The 16,201-nt window shown below is 49.5% G+C and overlaps 6 protein-coding genes across 6 annotated transcripts; 2 read left to right on the top strand and 4 right to left on the bottom strand.

The window, feature by feature from the left end:
• Positions 1–2,339: 2,339 nt before the first annotated feature.
• Positions 2,340–4,493, bottom strand: BKA67DRAFT_595456 (acetyl-CoA synthetase-like protein; the record flags this gene model as incomplete). Its single annotated transcript, XM_046105167.1, has 2 exons — positions 2,340–4,154; positions 4,359–4,493. The coding sequence occupies 2 exons, from the start codon at positions 4,491–4,493 to the stop codon at positions 2,340–2,342; spliced, it is 1,950 nt and encodes a 649-aa protein (XP_045952521.1).
• A 948-nt stretch (positions 4,494–5,441) lies between these two features.
• Positions 5,442–6,627, bottom strand: BKA67DRAFT_595455 (glycosyltransferase family 32 protein; the record flags this gene model as incomplete). Its single annotated transcript, XM_046105166.1, has 2 exons — positions 5,442–5,485; positions 5,544–6,627. The coding sequence occupies 2 exons, from the start codon at positions 6,625–6,627 to the stop codon at positions 5,442–5,444; spliced, it is 1,128 nt and encodes a 375-aa protein (XP_045952520.1).
• A 2,184-nt stretch (positions 6,628–8,811) lies between these two features.
• Positions 8,812–9,126, bottom strand: BKA67DRAFT_663875 (uncharacterized protein; the record flags this gene model as incomplete). Its single annotated transcript, XM_046108267.1, has 1 exon — positions 8,812–9,126. The coding sequence occupies one exon, from the start codon at positions 9,124–9,126 to the stop codon at positions 8,812–8,814; it is 315 nt and encodes a 104-aa protein (XP_045952519.1).
• Positions 9,127–10,095: 969 nt separating this feature from the next.
• BKA67DRAFT_540997 (uncharacterized protein) lies at positions 10,096–11,014 on the top strand (the record flags this gene model as incomplete). Its single annotated transcript, XM_046100853.1, has 2 exons — positions 10,096–10,455; positions 10,520–11,014. The coding sequence occupies 2 exons, from the start codon at positions 10,096–10,098 to the stop codon at positions 11,012–11,014; spliced, it is 855 nt and encodes a 284-aa protein (XP_045952518.1).
• A 978-nt stretch (positions 11,015–11,992) lies between these two features.
• BKA67DRAFT_582948 (nicotinate-nucleotide diphosphorylase) lies at positions 11,993–13,427 on the top strand. Its single transcript, XM_046104036.1, has one exon. It carries the CDS (start codon positions 12,491–12,493, stop codon positions 13,394–13,396), a length of 906 nt encoding a protein of 301 aa, XP_045952517.1. The 5' UTR covers positions 11,993–12,490; the 3' UTR covers positions 13,397–13,427.
• A 1,386-nt stretch (positions 13,428–14,813) lies between these two features.
• On the bottom strand, positions 14,814–15,840 carry BKA67DRAFT_91330 (uncharacterized protein). Its single transcript, XM_046109542.1, has 3 exons — positions 15,584–15,840; positions 15,097–15,482; positions 14,814–15,046 (listed from the first exon to the last, which is right to left on the bottom strand). The coding sequence occupies exon 2, from the start codon at positions 15,466–15,468 to the stop codon at positions 15,118–15,120; it is 351 nt and encodes a 116-aa protein (XP_045952516.1). The 5' UTR covers positions 15,469–15,482; positions 15,584–15,840; the 3' UTR covers positions 14,814–15,046; positions 15,097–15,117.
• Between the last annotated feature and the right edge of the window lie 361 nt (positions 15,841–16,201).

Genomic DNA, 16,201 nt, shown 5'->3' with positions numbered 1-16,201 from the left:
TTCTCATAAGCAATTTGCCATACATCCCACTTCATTTTCGGCGAATGTGTCCCCGAGAACTCTTGACTGTTTATGATGACCCAGGCATGTGCAATGCTCTGGTCCTGAGCCGGGGCCCAACGTGTCCAATCTGGTTGATTGCGCAGCATACGGTACTGGTTGGCGAGATTAGTCGCAAACATAGTGCTGTGAGCACTACAGTCGCTGTACATTGCCGAGGATTGGAACACGATGCAATTCTTACAAGGTCGTCTTCCGCCGTGTGTGCCCATTTTTGCCTTGCCACAGTAGTCACCTCTCAGTCGGATTTTGACAACGCATCCACAATATCGTTTTTCGCGGTCCGTCAGCCGGCACATGATCGACACAGAATGTGATGGCCTGGCTGCAGTCGAAACTTGAGCGCAAGACCATGCCGGAAGCAGTGATGGATCGTAGTCTCGTCGGCGTAAGGAAGCTTGTCATGTATTGAGAAGGGGGTGTGTAATTGACGTTCAAGCGCAGGATCTTGTGCTGCTCAGTACCGTATATTTAGCTGTTGAGTGAAGATATCAAGAAATCCCGAGAAACCGAAGGTTTGAGTATGTAAATACTCGTGACGCAACAGTGACTGACATTTCCCACGGCGCTCGGCTTAGTCCGTCACATTGCGAGAAAAACCCATACAGCGCCTCAATCATCGTTCGAGATACGATTTGGCAGGAATATAACCCTCTGATAGCGGTCCTGACTCACAGCCAAGAGAAGGCATTGAAATGACCACGGCACATCTGAACCGTGAGTAACAAGCCACGCTTGTACTCGCATAGGTTGACCTCGAGACAACGCCAGAATAAATATAGACTCAACTAGGTGGCTCAGTATTGACTGGTTCGGAGCAGACGATTTGATACGCGGTCGTGGGCTGATAATCTATATTTGTGTCGCTCTTCATCATCGTCAAGGTGCCGCAGCGCAATGAATTTACTTACAACCATAGAACGACATGGGATGAACAAAACCTCTGCTGGAGATGCGTGGGTATCTCGACCTGCCATACTTGATAGACCGAATGCCGCTCTCAGATTAGCCAAGACAGGAGAATCATCGGAGACCTTATGCGTCACAATAAATTGTGTTAACTCCATTATTTCCTCCTGACTTATAAACAAATGCACAAAAAGTTAATAGACCAGCAAAAATATAACAGAGATACTCTAAGCCAGCTGAATGCCAGCTGAAGTGGTTACCAATCTCAGCTTTACTGCATACCAAAGACTGAGTGAGTAAATTTCACATCGTTTGGAGAATGCCGACACGTTCCTGCCCGACTCGGCAATTGCAAGTTTCTGCAGCTGCCTTGTACAATGATCTGGGTGCTCTTACCAAAATCGGCGACTGCCAGTGCATTTCGACCAATGGTCTGCCCCCAAGCTCAACCAGCCACCGGAGTGGGGCCGAGCCCCTTTTCGGTAATCAGGGCGCGCGTGTAAGTCGACGACCAATGCATTTCACAACCACATCACGTCGTCACGCAGACACGTCGACAGCGATAGCATGTCGTATTCGACGAGTTCCTTATGTGCTGGAAGATATTGCACAAATGGCAGAAAGAGAACGTGTTGTCTTGATGATATGCTTCACAACGATCCATGCATACAAGAGATTATATTATGGGATCATATCTGAGCACAATGGTGTTATGCATACTAGTAAGAAGCACCTCGAGGAAAAGCTTAGAGAAAGAAAAAAAGAAAAAGAGAAGGCAAGGCATTTCCATCTGGTTGATCTCTGACAGCTTGTAGTGATGGGACTTTGCTTGCTTTTTCAAGCATTTATTTTTCGAGTTCTGGTTTTTCGAGTTCTGGTTTTTCGAGTTCTGGTTTTTCGAGTTCTGGGTTTTCGAGTTATGGTTTTACGAGTTATGGTTTTTCGAGTTTTTCTTTCGAGTTTTTCTTTCGAGTTTGGTATGGAATTGGCGGTGGAAGGTAGTCCTACGTATCACTATAATTACAGATCATAAGTCGCAGAATTCTATTACTATTCCAATGTTTGGAAGATGAGGGAACTGAATTCGAGACTCCTATAGAAGCAGGACCTTTCTTGTATTTCTTTTTGTTGGAACTTGTAAGTCTGTTGATAAGTCAGCGGTCTATAACTTGGAACTCTACCTGTTAAGAGAATCAACCGAATGGAAATGCTTTATTGTTAAAGCTGACTGGCTTGTTCGCTAACAATAACCCACTTAACCTATAATATATACGGCAGCAAGGTTAATTCTCGGCCACAACAGTGTATTGGTCACTGTGAGGGTAGGAGACAGGGCGCTGTTATGGTTGGAATAACGGGCATCGGGTTGCCTACGAGCCCTCCTTGAGCCGGCTCATGGCCACCTCCCGCAGCTTGTATTTTTGTATCTTCCCGCTGGCTGTCTTGGGGTATTCGTCTATCCACCAGATATGCTTGGGTGCCAGATGCCCGCTGAGCTTTTCCTTGACCCATTGCCTTATGTCTCCTTTTCGAATAATATTTGCTTGTTTTTGTACAACATCCGGCGATATTTCATCATCAGAAACCTCCCATCCTTTCGCAGGGACGACAAAAGCCCCCACAGACTCCCCGTACTTCTCATCATGCACCCCGACAACGCTGACATCTTGTACACCAGGGCACTCGAAGATGCAATTCTCGACTTCGAGCGGGTGTATGTTCTCACCACCCCTGATGATCAGATCTTTTATGCGACCGGTAATCTCGATGAACCCGTCCTCGTCCATTCGGGCCTCATCACCTGAGTACATCCATACACGACCTTCTTCGTCCTCAATTCTATCTTCCGCCGTACGAGCAGCGTCATTGTAATAACCCTTCATGACAAGATAGCCGGAAGAAGCCAGTTCGCCTCTCTCACCGACTGGAAGGATCTTGGTGCGGTCGTGAGGATCAACGACCTTGACGGCGGTATGGGGCATCACTTTGCCAACAGTGCCAGTTCTCTTCTCAAACGGGTCGTCTGGAGCGGTCATAATCGACACTGGACTTGTCTCGGTCTGTCCGTAGCAGATCACTAGATCCTGCAAGCCGATAGTCTTGAAAAGTCTGCGCATGAGAGACTCTGGCACCGAGCTACCCGCGGCGATGCCTTTCCTCAAGTTCTTGAAAGCCTCTTCTGGTATTTTCGATGCGAATGCCGGGTTGGCCAGAAGCTCGAGCTCGGCCACGAACATCGTCGCAACACCATAAAGTCCCGTGGCTTGCTGCTCAGCTATCATGTGCAGACTAGCAGCGGGATCAAAGGCGGGAGACGGGAAGAGGATCGCTGCTCCCGTTGTGGCAGTCGCCATGTATCCCAACACACATCCAAAGCAGTGAAACAGGGGCGGCGGGACAGCAATTCTGTCCTCGGGTGTCAGACCCATACGCTTTCCTATGAAATAGCCGTTGTTGAGAACGTTAGTATGGGACAGCATCGCTGCTTTGGGCAATGACGTCGTTCCGCTCGTGAATTGTATGTTGATAGTCTCATCGGCTGACAATGGCGAATCAGGTCTGATGGGACGTGATGAGCCGCCAAGGAGTGTCGAGTAAGGCGTAAGAGCGCGAAGCTCGTCGACCGGGAACTGGACTTTGGGATGTGAGCCTGTGTTGTCGACAAGTACCACTGTTCTTAAGCTGGGAACTTTTGATGACTCGATTTTGCCCCTGAGGTTCGGCAAGAAAGATTCTAGCATGGGTAGGTTGCTTCGACCCCGGCACGGCTTGTATGCAAGATCCGTGACGGCTCCGATGATGAGGACCTCCACGTTCAGATGAGCAAGCGCGGCAACCAGCTGTTGCTGGTTGAAAGTCGGATTTAGAGGCACTAATATCGCACCAAGCTTGAAGATAGCATACGTGAGAACAGCATTCTCGGTCACGTTTCCCAGGCTGACGGCCACGCGATCTCCTTTCTTGACGCCCAATGACCGTAAGGAGTCTGCAAGGGTGTTTGACGAGGTGTCAAGGGCCTCATAAGTCAAAACCGTAGTTTGTGAGTCGAAGGTGGCATCAGAAGCACTTGCAGAGCGCAACGAACCCCCGATAGTAGGAGATCGAGCCATGACTGCCGGCTTGTCACCATATTTCGAGACTATTGAAGCGAAATGATCTGGTATCGTGCACCGTAGCAAAGCTGGCTAGGAATGGTCAACAAACCAGTAACAACGGCCATCGAAAGCCATGAATTGGCACAGGCAACAGGCTTCAAAGCAGAAGCAGGGTATACCGTTGGTTCCAAGGAAAGACATTGTAGCCAGCATTCGTGGCGTAGGAACACCTTTACACCAGGGTGTTGAAACATAGTCCTGATACTAGCCGACAGCAGAAATTATTGTACTCACCTCGGTAGGTCCTTCCGCATAACTCAAGCCTGATCTCAGGCTTGATAATCTCCTTCTCCAGAAAGAACCCCAGCCGTCTGGCCGACCTAAGATCCGTCGCCCCCGTCCTATAGTTGATGTGATTATGCGTGCCATGGCGCTCATTCCCATACACCTCCTACCGACCACCTCGATATGCCAACGCGACGCATAAGCATATACACACCGACGATGAGGACCTCCCCTGGCGACGATGCATCAAAGACGCCGGACTCGCTATAAGCGACACGGTATGGTATCTGTGTGGTCGGCTATACACTGCCGATTGTGGGCTAAGGTGGTGAGGACTTATACGGACAAAGGATCACAGGGACAGAGTAGCTAGGTCGCAAGCAATAACCATGCCCAGATATATATATACATGAGATACAATGAGAGGCTTTACTTCTTGCAAAGCGCAAACTCGGTGGGAAGTTCTGGCAAGGACGACAAATGATGAGGGGGCCTGCCGAACTGGGGATTCCTCGAACATTGGGGTAGAATGTGGGGTAATCGCATACATGTCCGTTGAGATCGGCCGAGGAATTGCGGCTGACGTCGGGATACCTGATTTGGAGGAAGAATGTCTGATAGTCATTTGAATTCATGTTGTCGTTCAATATCTGATGGGGACCCATGAAATATGCATTTTACAGTGAGATGCACTGAGAAAATGTCTCACGAAGTTGCTGAAGATGGAAAACAGTGTCTTTAACCATTGCATCTCGCAGGTGGTCGTCAAAGTGCTGTAAAGTCAAGTTTCGGCCGATCTGCTCACCAGGCCATAAAACATTTAATTTTCCACTCTACCAAACGCCGTGCTCTATGCGATATTCCAGGGTATATACAGTACTTAGTTCGCGTTTCCCATCAAGTATTCTGGACATTACTTTGGCTGCTTCTTTTGTCCCGACCCATGGCAAGACGACGCAGCCTTCCCGCGCCCAGCGCCGCTGTCTATTCCAAGAGGCGCACGTATGACAGGGACCTTTCGCGACCAATATGATACAATGAATCGAACAAGACTGCCTGTCAATTTCAGAAAAAGGGGGCAATCAGAAGCTTCTAGCTTTCGCCGATATGGCGTTCATTTTCAGGCTTCCAAGTTCCTGAGACGCCTAGTTAGTGCTGTTGACGTATGAAAGTATGGGTAAGAGAGAGGTTTACCTTCGAATTTGTGATGGACAAAAGCCATGGGATCATTAATGTCCTTGGCGCCCATCTGTTGCACACCCGGGGAGAAGCTCGTAATTGGAAGAACCACAACGTCGCCTACCCTCTTTGGTGTCTCCATGCCGGTGAAGTTTGCCCACGAAATGTTGCCCATGCTATGGCTCATGTCGAAGAAGCGACCGTCGTTGAAATAGTCGAATATCGTGTCGGTCCAAATAGCCGGCCCAGTGAACTCAACGATACTCTTCTCCTTGGAAATGAACACACCCTCTTCCTTCCTCTTGAGCGTCTCCTTGGTGATTTTCGTGATGAGATCCCGTAGCACTGGATGGCCCGGCTTGGACTGAATAGTCCACTGACAAAACTGTATGCGCCTGCTGTACCAGTCTGCCCAGTCGGGGCGATCGGGGTCGGCCTCGATTCCAACGACCAAACCAATGCTTTTTTTGGGCACCGAGTCTGGTATCCAATCGAGGGCACTTTTCAGGGCGCTTGTGTCGATGTCTGAGTAAATGCCTCCTCTTGCGAACAAGATCAAGTAGCGGAAGAAATCAGCCTTGAGAACCGGTTTTGGCAGCGCGTGGTATGCTTCCAAAACCTCGGGCACGGCGGCGTACAGCACACGCAGGAGATGCGGCGCGGCCTGATCGGTGATGACCTCATGGACGAAGCCTGGATGGTGCTCTGTCCACGAAGCCTCTTGCTCGCGAAACCTGAATTCCTTGTTGGCAGGTGTCCACTTCCACGTCTGCCATATGTATGCCGGGAACTTGCTCTCGAGGTCGTAAGGGTATTGATAGGCCAGCTTGTCGTACAAGGACATCTTGGAAGTGTCTTTCAGCGCTTTCTGGGCGGGGACATGGTCGATGTCTTGCTGGGCCGCGGCGGAGGCGCGATCGAGGGAGGAAGACGCGCCACTACCCTTGGGGTTCTTGTGCGGTGAAGCATCCGAGTCTTTTCTGGCAGGAACAGGTATTATTTGCTCGTCGTCGGACGTGGTGCCGTGGGATCGTCGCAGTATTACGAAGGCTGTCAGGAAGAAGACGGCGAAAATGAGGGCCCGTTTGAAGGACAACATCTTGGCGATGGTGCCTCCCAAATAACGTGACGCGGCCAAGTTGCGGAGGAAGAGCTGGCGAGTTGAGAATAGATCGGGGGGTTTGCGAACGGTCAACTAAGCAGGTAGACTAGTCCCAGACATGAGCCGCGGGCGACAGTCCGAGCGAGGCACAAGCTACAGTACGGATAATCTAGGAAATGCTGATCGTAGGATGGAGTGGGAGGGTCGAGGCCGAGCGGGCTTGGTGATATGTAGGACCCCGTCAGGAGTAACTTGCCAGATCGGGAGAAGCAAAAGGTGGATGAATTCCTCGGGCCCCTGGAACTGGAAGCTTGGCCACTCAGATGCTGGTTGATACAAGCAAAACACAAGCACACAATGGCAGCGGCGATGTTCCGACAAGCCTTCTGCCGTTTTTCCTCACCAAGGAAGCGCCGAGTCGAGGCAGAATGAAGCCGTGACAGTAGAGGTTCTGGGATGCTTTCTCAGTCGAGGCGCCTCCAGGATTCTGCTGCAACGTAGGAAGTGAATGCGACGGCGCAGGCCCAGAATGTCGGACTCTGGGTGGGCTTGGCGGCCGATTTTAGTGATCTGAGGCGGACAGGGGGGTCCCACCAAAAAGATGCAAATCGCATTGGAGGTCGACGGGCTTGCAGGCTTGCGTCAGATGCATTGGAATCATCCTCACTCACTTCTGCTCCTTCGTGCCCAATTAGCTTGTGAGAAGTAAGCTCGTTTAAATCCCTCTCGCAGCAATCTCCTTTCAATCAGTCGTGACAGAACTGGTGGCTGGATCGGCAAACTCTAAATGTCATTGCTTCTGCTTCCGCTTCTGCCTCTGCTCTCTGCCGGTGTGCTTGTCAATGACTGGGCTATGCTCCATCGTGGAGGGTGCTTGCATTCATATCCGCCACGCAAGCCGCGTAAACGCATACGTCCTCTTATATTACAGCTGTCAACTCTTATCCTGAAAGCCCCCTCCCCCACCCCCAACCGCAAAGCCCGTCGTGATCACCTTCGGCTAGGTGCTCAAGCTGAAAACATTGGACACGCAAGTATCTAATCGCATTCAGGCAAGAGACACTCTCCACTTTCTCCCAGGGAGAGATCACAATCAATAGTAACACGCATGCCAAGCACGTGAAACCGTATTCTATCCGGGAAGCAATGCACGGCGGTCCGTCATGGATGAGAACTCTGTTGAGAACCAATGACTGGGCCACCCACAATCAATTCTATTTGCCTCATCAAACGGTGACAACACTCCGTACATTAAAGATGACGAAGCTGCGAAACTGCCTCGATACTACCGTAGTCTTCCATCATCCAGCCAGGCACAGATAGAGACAGGACTCGGTGTCCAAAAGGAAGCAAAATTCAGTTCGATACGTAGGGCTCTTCGGACTCTGTCTATTAGAGGATGGAAAGATACTTTCAGGAAAAACCCTGTTAGATTGCTGACAGCTTGTCATCAGCCTGTTGTAAGCAGAGTGGCCAACCACCCCCCACGCTGGCTACCGCAGGAATGTGCCTGGAGGCTGAAACGACAGGGGATTTGGGGGATCCGGGAAGCACTAAAAAGCTTGTCTTGGTTTTCGGCCAACGTGGCTTCAACGTATTCACCGGCACAAGAGAGGCTTCGCTCTTGAGAGCAGCGGCAGCACACTTTGTTTCTCACATGCGACGGCTCGACCAGAACCACGCTAACTTCGAGTCGTCTTGAATATGTACCAACTTATTAGCAATCGGGAATCCCGGACATGATGTTGTTTCAGAAAAAGCCAAGCTTTGTGGGGTTGTCGTTGTATCCTAAATTTAGCGGGAGCTACCTTCTAGAAAGAACACTACCAGCACCGACCGATGTTTTCTGTTTGATGGACACTGGAGACCCTTTAACTTAGTTAAAGTTTACAACGTCCCCAACACTTTGCCACTACTAGTTTCAATGTTGCTCGCGGCGACAAAATTTATTAATTTTGAGACTTCTTTTCGAATACATGCGATCATGCAAACAAAACCAGGCAAATCACCTCCCCAATCTTCTCATGTCAAATTACCCCCGAGAATCCGGGCTTGATCAGCTCAATAGATGACTTGTAGGTGTATTGATTGAATACCGGATTTGTCTCGGCTCAAAAGCTGTAGCTGATTTTCGTTTTCCAACCTTATTCCATTTCCGTTCCCATGACCACTCACTCTCGCCTAGGCCCCTCCCTCGCGCTTGGCGTACTCATCCTCAATTCTCTCCTCGTACAAAGGGTTTACATCCTTCCGGCTGACGTCCTCTACGCGTCGACTGGAGCCGCCGTTTGCACTATCGCCAATGAGTTCCCTGCCTTGTGAATCATACTTGTGTGTCTGAGTGATCGGTGTCTCGCCCAGGTTCTGGGTTGTGGTGCGGACGGTTGTGCCCTCAGGCGTGGTCTGAGACGTCTCCTGGAACGACTGTCCGCTCTGCCGGCCGTTGTAGCTGCTGGAGTAGGACGAGGATGAGCTGGTAAAGGAATAGCTAGACATCTTGAAGTTTTGCTTTTCAGACTTGTGAATATGATGAGTATGTTATGGTAGCTGAGGCTCTCTAGGATTATTGTTATCCTGTCAAGATTGAAGGAGTAAAGAGTGCAAGTCGACTTTGGCATTTCAACCTTATTGTTCACACGTGTGGAGGGAATGACGCGAATGACGTAATGCCTCTTCGGTAACACACGCATGTGACCGAAACCATCCTTCCACAAAGGCGCAACAAATGATTCATTTTGGAAGCAATTAAACGTCAAGGGAACTTTGTGCAGATAATATAACATATCAATTCTTAGCTGCTGTCGATGTTATCGGAGAGGAGGCAGACTTCTCGTACGTCCATGCAGGTCTAAATTTGGTCATGTATACAGGATTTAATGAGGCGCTCCGCAGGGGGCATGAAGAATTTGAGCGCTCATGCCACAAATACTGCTGGCCTCTATTCATTTATGTATGATCATTTTGTGCAAGTATTTAATACCTTTTGAGGATCGTTGTGCGTTCGAAATCCTTCATCGTAGTTGCATCTGGCCCTCATGAGTGGTGTTGCTCAAAAGCCCCACATTTATGATTAACAGTTCATGACAGGTTCGCAATCCTACTTATAGAAGGTAACCAATCAAGTCTCTTTGCAGCAGCTCAATATCTACCCATGCTGCTTGTTGCTCGAGAGCAATGTAGTCCAAGATCTGCTTCAATGATCTGATGTTTTTCAAAACGCTGCGCCGCATCAGCGCAGTCTTGGCATAAAAAAGCACCAATAAGTCTCAATGTTACGCGCCTGAGCCGCACGCCTACCAGAAGGCGGGTTAATATGAAAAGGTCTCGGGTCATCTGTGGGAGCCTTTTCACAACGTCCAAGCTGTCTCACCTTGGTACATAGAGTGACAAGCACTATTGGCCACGGTAACGGAGAACTTCCCTATGTTATGTCCCTCGTCCGCCAGCCTCAGTTCAGGCTCAACCATGGTGCACCTTCGTTCTTGGTCACCAGTGCTCCTGGTGTCGATCGTCACGCGCACATTTCTCCTCGCAGCTTTCTCGCAAGCAGCCGAGACTCAGTGCTATGCCCCCAACGGTACTGCCACGGACTGGTCTTCCGTTGGCGATGATCTGCGAATATATGCGTGTCCCCCAGGAGACGACGGCTTCGCAACGTGTTGCGTGGGCGGCGATTTTTGCCATCCGGACAACCTGTGCTACAATCTCCACGACGGATATCCAGTCGTCCACAGACAGTACTGTACAGATCCGACCTGGAAATCGTCAAATTGTAGCCCTTTGTGCCGAGATGACCAGGACGTGCGGGCTCCCTCCGATGCGGCAGTGAGTATTCCTTCACGGTAAATCTTTTCGGAACAAAATTTTGCTGATGTGAACAATCGTATAGGCGCCGCTTACTCCGTGTAGCGATGGAAAGTTCTGTTGTGGGCTAAACAACGATGATTGTTGTAGCTCTCATTCCGGCGAGTACGCAGTAGCTGGAGTGAAGGTCGGGGAGGGAATAACTTTTTCAGCAACAGTATCGACCTCTTCATCATCGAGCACGACGACATCTCCCGTCGAAGCAACTACTTCTTCCACATTACCAGCAAGTTCAAGTCAAGTTCCGTCGACGCCAGCCACAGGGCAGAGAGAAGGACTTGGCGCCGGCGCAATAGCCGGTATTGTCGTTGGTAGTTGTCTGAGCACGGGGCTGATCACTGCGATTGTCACAGCCATGTTTGTTCGGCGAAGTCAGATCCGAGCTCAATCTCAGAACTCGAGTAATAGTCCGACGCCGGGACCTCACAGCGGATTCTTCGAGGTGAAAACAAACGAACTTCATACAAACACTCGTCGTCCTGAATTACCCACGGATACCCGGCATGAACTTGGTTCGTAGTTCTGGCTGAGGTGCTAAAGAGATATGTAACCATACCATGTAATTTTTTTTTTTTTGTTAAACCGGAGGTACTGCCGGATATCTCGTGAAAAAAATACTCGTCCCGACCTACCTGTTTCTATTCTATTCCAAGAGAAACAGTCCTGACATGTCTTCTTCGAGAACAATAGCGCGCACGAAGGTCAAATTGACACGTCCGAGGAGGTCAGGCTGTACAACGCGAAGAGCTGTCTGGTTAGGTGAATTGTTGTACCGAGGTCTCAACTTCCTATTATCGATGAGTACCATTATGGCAGCCTCTATGACTACGCATCGGTAATGTCGCAACATTGGAAAAAAGACGCAATGGCCCGCAACAACATGGCTTGAGGAAAGCCGTCTAGAAACGGGGGACCCAGAATTAGAGCATCATAATGACAAAACTGAGGATCCAGTCAAGCCCTGGTCCGCCAATTACAAACGCCGCGCATGCTCCATACCAACGCGAAGATCATGGTGTAGGGCTATAGTAGATCCCTATTAACAAACGGTTGTTAATGATCATGCTTTATGATGCCCTTGATTGGATACCATAATGTGGATAAGCTTAAAAGACGGAACCATGAGTATGGAGTCGGCATATGAAACATAAATATCAATAGCTAGCTGAACCATAAAGATTTTCTTGTCGGCAAATTAATTCGTTAGAAACCGTATCATATAGATTCAACTCCATAGAATGGAACATGACTTTACATTGTCATAATTTAGATATAATAGGTATGTCTGCAGTCCCAGGCTTTCACTGTAACAAACAAAAGCGCCAAGCCGCAGAATGTGATGGGTCTACGTACAACCATCTTCATTCCACGCACGAGTTGATTCAACTAATTATACTTCTACTGTATACATTTGACTGTATTGTAATTAGCTTTCATGTGCGGATCTAGAGCTTGCACTATGGCGATATAGCCTTTCCTACATGTCCGAGTGCCAGAGGAGATGCCGCTAACTTGGCACATGTCTTAGAGTAAACAATTACATTACATTACCCCACGAACCCGACGTTCCGGTATTCGGCAGTGCCCCTTCCAGCGCGGCGGCTTTGGTCGGCAATGTACGGGGAAGCTTTTATCTTTGAGGCTCTCGAGAGGGCGAATTGATCTGGTCTTTTCTTCCATTTGCATTCTCAAATTCACGCTGCCAGACACATCGAGTCGTCTGCTTCAAAGAGGGAAACCGCTTGACACATTTCTGCGGGGAACAGCTGCGAAAACAAGGGCGCAAGCTCCAAAACAGTTTCGGGTCATTGTACTGTAGCCACCTCCCCATATCCTCTCGCTACCCTCTCTTGACAATTGTACATTTACATTGTACTTTGCATCCTGCCAACCAAATACCTTGCAAATCAAAACCCCCGATCTGGTGGTCCGGTTCAAACCGAGCCGCTTTCTCCATCATCCCAGACCCCCACCACAAGTTTACCCCGCGGCGACCATGGCCACCGGCCTCCCCAGCTCCGCCGGCAACCTCGCCCACCTTCTTCCGCCGTCATGGAAAGCCCAGATAACGACCTGGCTCGCCGAGGATACGCCCTCCTTCGACTACGGCGGCTTCGTCGTCGGCGAGGATCCCCGCACCGCCACCCTCTGGGGCAAGAGCGAGGGCATCGTGGCCGGCGTGCCCTTCTTCGACGAGATCTTCGCCCAGTGCGGCTGCCGCGTCGAGTGGCACCTGAAGGAGGGCGACGAGGTGGCGCCCTCGCCCGATAACAAGGGCAAGGTCAAGGTGGCGACCGTCAGCGGGCCCACGAGGCAGCTCTTGCTGGGCGAGAGGGTCGGTCTGAACATGCTGGCCAGGTGCTCGGGCATTGCGACAAAGACGAGAAAGATGGTCAGGCTGGTCAGGGATGCCGGATATACCGGTATCTTGGCCGGCACGAGGAAGACGACGCCGGGCTTCAGGCTCGTCGAGAAATACGGCATGCTCGTTGGTGGCGCGGATATGCACCGGGTGGACCTGAGCTCCATGATCATGCTCAAGGATAACCACGTATGGAGCCGTGGAAGCATCACGGACGCCGTCCAAGCGGCACGTTCTGTCGGTGGCTTTGCGCTCAAGATCGAGGTCGAGGTGCAAAACGAAGCCGAGGCAGACGAGGCCATTGAGGCTGGTGCAGATATCATCATGTTGGACAACTTCACAGGCGACGGTGTCAAGGTTGCTGCCAGAAGCTTGAGGGAAAGGTGGCAAGGCAAGAAATCGTTCTTGTTGGAAGTGAGTGGTGGTCTGAAAGAGGATAATGTTGCGCCGTATGTGTGCAACGATATCGACATTATCTCGACGAGCTCGATACACCAGGGCACTGGCTACGTCGACTTTTCGCTGAAGATTAATCAATAGCTTCACAATAGAAATGCATCGAAATGTTTAATAATTGACTGCGTTATGGTTGTCCTTTCTAGACGGCTATGAGATCAATTCACGCTTGGCACATTGCTCAGGCCACACGTCTATCCTATTTTGCCTATGCGTTCAAATAACTGGACCAGTACATACACGAAAGTATTATTTCGAGACTACGATATTTCGATAATACCACAACCCACTATCTCTGATTTCCTGCAGTATAACTTAAAGCCGCAGTCAATGAGCCACAAGAGAACCTGGCCATTTCTTTATTAAACCGATGACGGTGACAACAGTGCCAGTGTTGTGGAGATCGTGGCCTGCAATGCATTTACAGCCACGGAACCTAGCCAAGCAGAAATACGGATTGTACTCAATGATATGACTAAGGCGATATGTCGGCACGTGCAGCTTGGATGTTCTACGTGACGAGCGAAGATATTTTGAGATATTGTCACAGCAGTTTGAGTGCTTTATTTATTGATAGTAACTAAGAGCTACCCTGTGGTTCCAGTCAGAAGAGTCACAACAGAGGCAGTCGGCCGGTTAGGGAATGTTTGGCCTGCCGTCACCTTGTGTTTGACACCGAATTGGTCTACAACTCTACGGCCATTATTTGTGTTGTTGTCACCCCTAGGGTTCGAGCTACTTCTTTTCCTTGTGGGCCTTATTTTTATTGTTGCTGCGAGCCTTCGGCGGCGTCTTCAGCATCCTGCCTGGCACACACGAACACGTCACCCATATGTTTTTTTCGCGCCACGGTAAGCCCATCCCGAAGCTGGTCTTCATTGCATCCACCCATGATAGCAGCACTGGCGAACTTCTCAACAATGGGTCGGGCCTCTTCCTCACTCAGGTGTTTGATTGCGGATTTGAACTGCTTCAACGCCTCTGGCCAATGCTCTTTTATGTCGGAGGGAGAGGCAAACATCTTCTTGGCATGCTTAGGCTTCTTGTCAGACATATTGGCTCACGAGTTAATCCCGTATGTTTGTATCTGGTATGCGTGTATCTGGTATGCGTGTATCTGGTATGCGTGTATCTGGTATGCGTGTATCTGGTATGCGTGTATTCGGTATGTGTGTGTTTATGCCTGGGCTGAGGAGAAATAAGAAAACGGAATACACAAATTGAGCCTTGTCGAGAAATATTATATACTTATAGGCTCTACTTATTCACAATTGGAAAGTTTCGATTGTGGTAATCACAAAGCTTTGTTCGACTCGGTATGTGTTTGATTCCTTTCGTACACACCTGCAACACAAGACTGTGGACTGCAACAGTCGCATTCATCAGCACGTTGTTACATTGTACGCTGCTTAACTAAATATATATATATATATATATATATATATATATATACATAAAAGAAATAATAATAAAAAGTGGGAAAGTGATTGAGCGATCCTCACTGAGACTGATGTACAATGCTACGAACACGCAAGTCACTGGCACAATAGGGACTCCGCCTTCGCAAGACATCAAAGCAATTGAATGCAATTCAGTTTAGACATTCGCATTCATTTGCATTCATGAGACTTCAAAACTCGTCAAACTGGTTCCGGTCTATGAGGTAGTACATATTCTCTTCCCAAATGTGCCTTGCCCCCAAGCTTGCCTACTTCGTAAATCATGAATCATGGACTTCTAGAAATATTAGCTAAGGTTTATTTTGGTGATTTTCATATATATACCGAGCTTTCTCATGCATTGATTTACTTGGTCCACCCAACATCGGTCTGGGTGAAGTCAGGCGGAGGAACAGCTGCCTTCCTGACCTTCTTGGTCCAACCGACATCAGTCTGACCAAAGTCGGGAGGTGGAGCCGGAGCGGCCTCTCTCTTAGCCCAGCCGACATCTGTTTGGGTGAAGTCCGGAGGTGGAACAGCGGCGGGTTCCCTCTTGGCCCAGCCTACGTCGGTCTGGGTGAAATCGGTCGGCGGGACTGGTGCAGCCTCTCTCTTAGTCCAACCGACGTCGGTTTGGCCAAAGTCGGGCGGTGGGACAGGGGAGCCCATGATCAAAATAGGCGCAGTCAGCGCAAGAAATTGGAGTGAGAATTTCATTGTAAAATATGCTGCTGTATGAGATGAGATATTGTTCACCACGAACCGCGTGTGACAATAGATGATCGCAGACGGTGGTTCGGAGATTTATATTTAACAACATTTTCAAACGTACCTAAGATGCCACAGTATGTCTCCGAGGCAGAACCAAGCCATGACCCAATGTAAGCTTCGTCTCGGACTGATACATAGCGACGTGATCATAGCAGTACGACGAAATATGGCGTGCTCATTTGTGGGATTCGAAATATTCTGCTACTACTATTCTCGGAGGGTGTGGTGTCTGACAATATATGGCTAGCATCTGCCACGTTGGTAATACTCAGTGGAAAGCCGGGCGATCCGCAGGGGGATTATGTTGAGATTGAGTTTAGTTTTAGTTTAGTCATCATTCAAAATCCGGGGTTAGGATACTCCTATAGGTCAAGTCCCCAGACTAGGAACCCCACGTTGAATCCTTCGAACCAGATCCTTCAACAAAAGGCCTATGGAGGTACTCGGCTGCAATTTGTGCGGACGACCGACTCGTCTTACGTCGTCAAAACATTATACTTGCTCCTCCAATCACCCCCTTGTCTCCAAAAGGTGTTATGGGGCTATAAGTGATCCTGCGGGCGGGGGAGGCACGGCGTCTTAGACTGACAAGATGATGACTGCTACGCTAAGAGAATGGGGGCCCCAAAGATACTGCTGGCATTACAAGGAAGATTCCAAGTGAGAAAGTTGGCCTTGG

This window comes from Truncatella angustata, assembly GCF_020726525.1.
Source record: "Truncatella angustata strain MPI-SDFR-AT-0073 chromosome Unknown BKA67scaffold_10, whole genome shotgun sequence".
In the NCBI taxonomy this organism is placed as follows: domain Eukaryota; kingdom Fungi; phylum Ascomycota; class Sordariomycetes; order Amphisphaeriales; family Sporocadaceae; genus Truncatella; species Truncatella angustata.
Note: the sequence above shows the minus strand (reverse complement) of the source record. Positions and strands in the feature narration are given on the sequence as shown.

What these genes read in the sequence shown, in the direction of transcription:
- BKA67DRAFT_582948 (XM_046104036.1), top strand. Translation starts at nt 12,491, where the DNA reads ATGGCCACCGGCCTCCCCAGCTCCGCCGGCAACCTCGCCCACCTTCTT.
- BKA67DRAFT_91330 (XM_046109542.1), bottom strand. Translation starts at nt 15,468, where the DNA reads ATGAAATTCTCACTCCAATTTCTTGCGCTGACTGCGCCTATTTTGATC.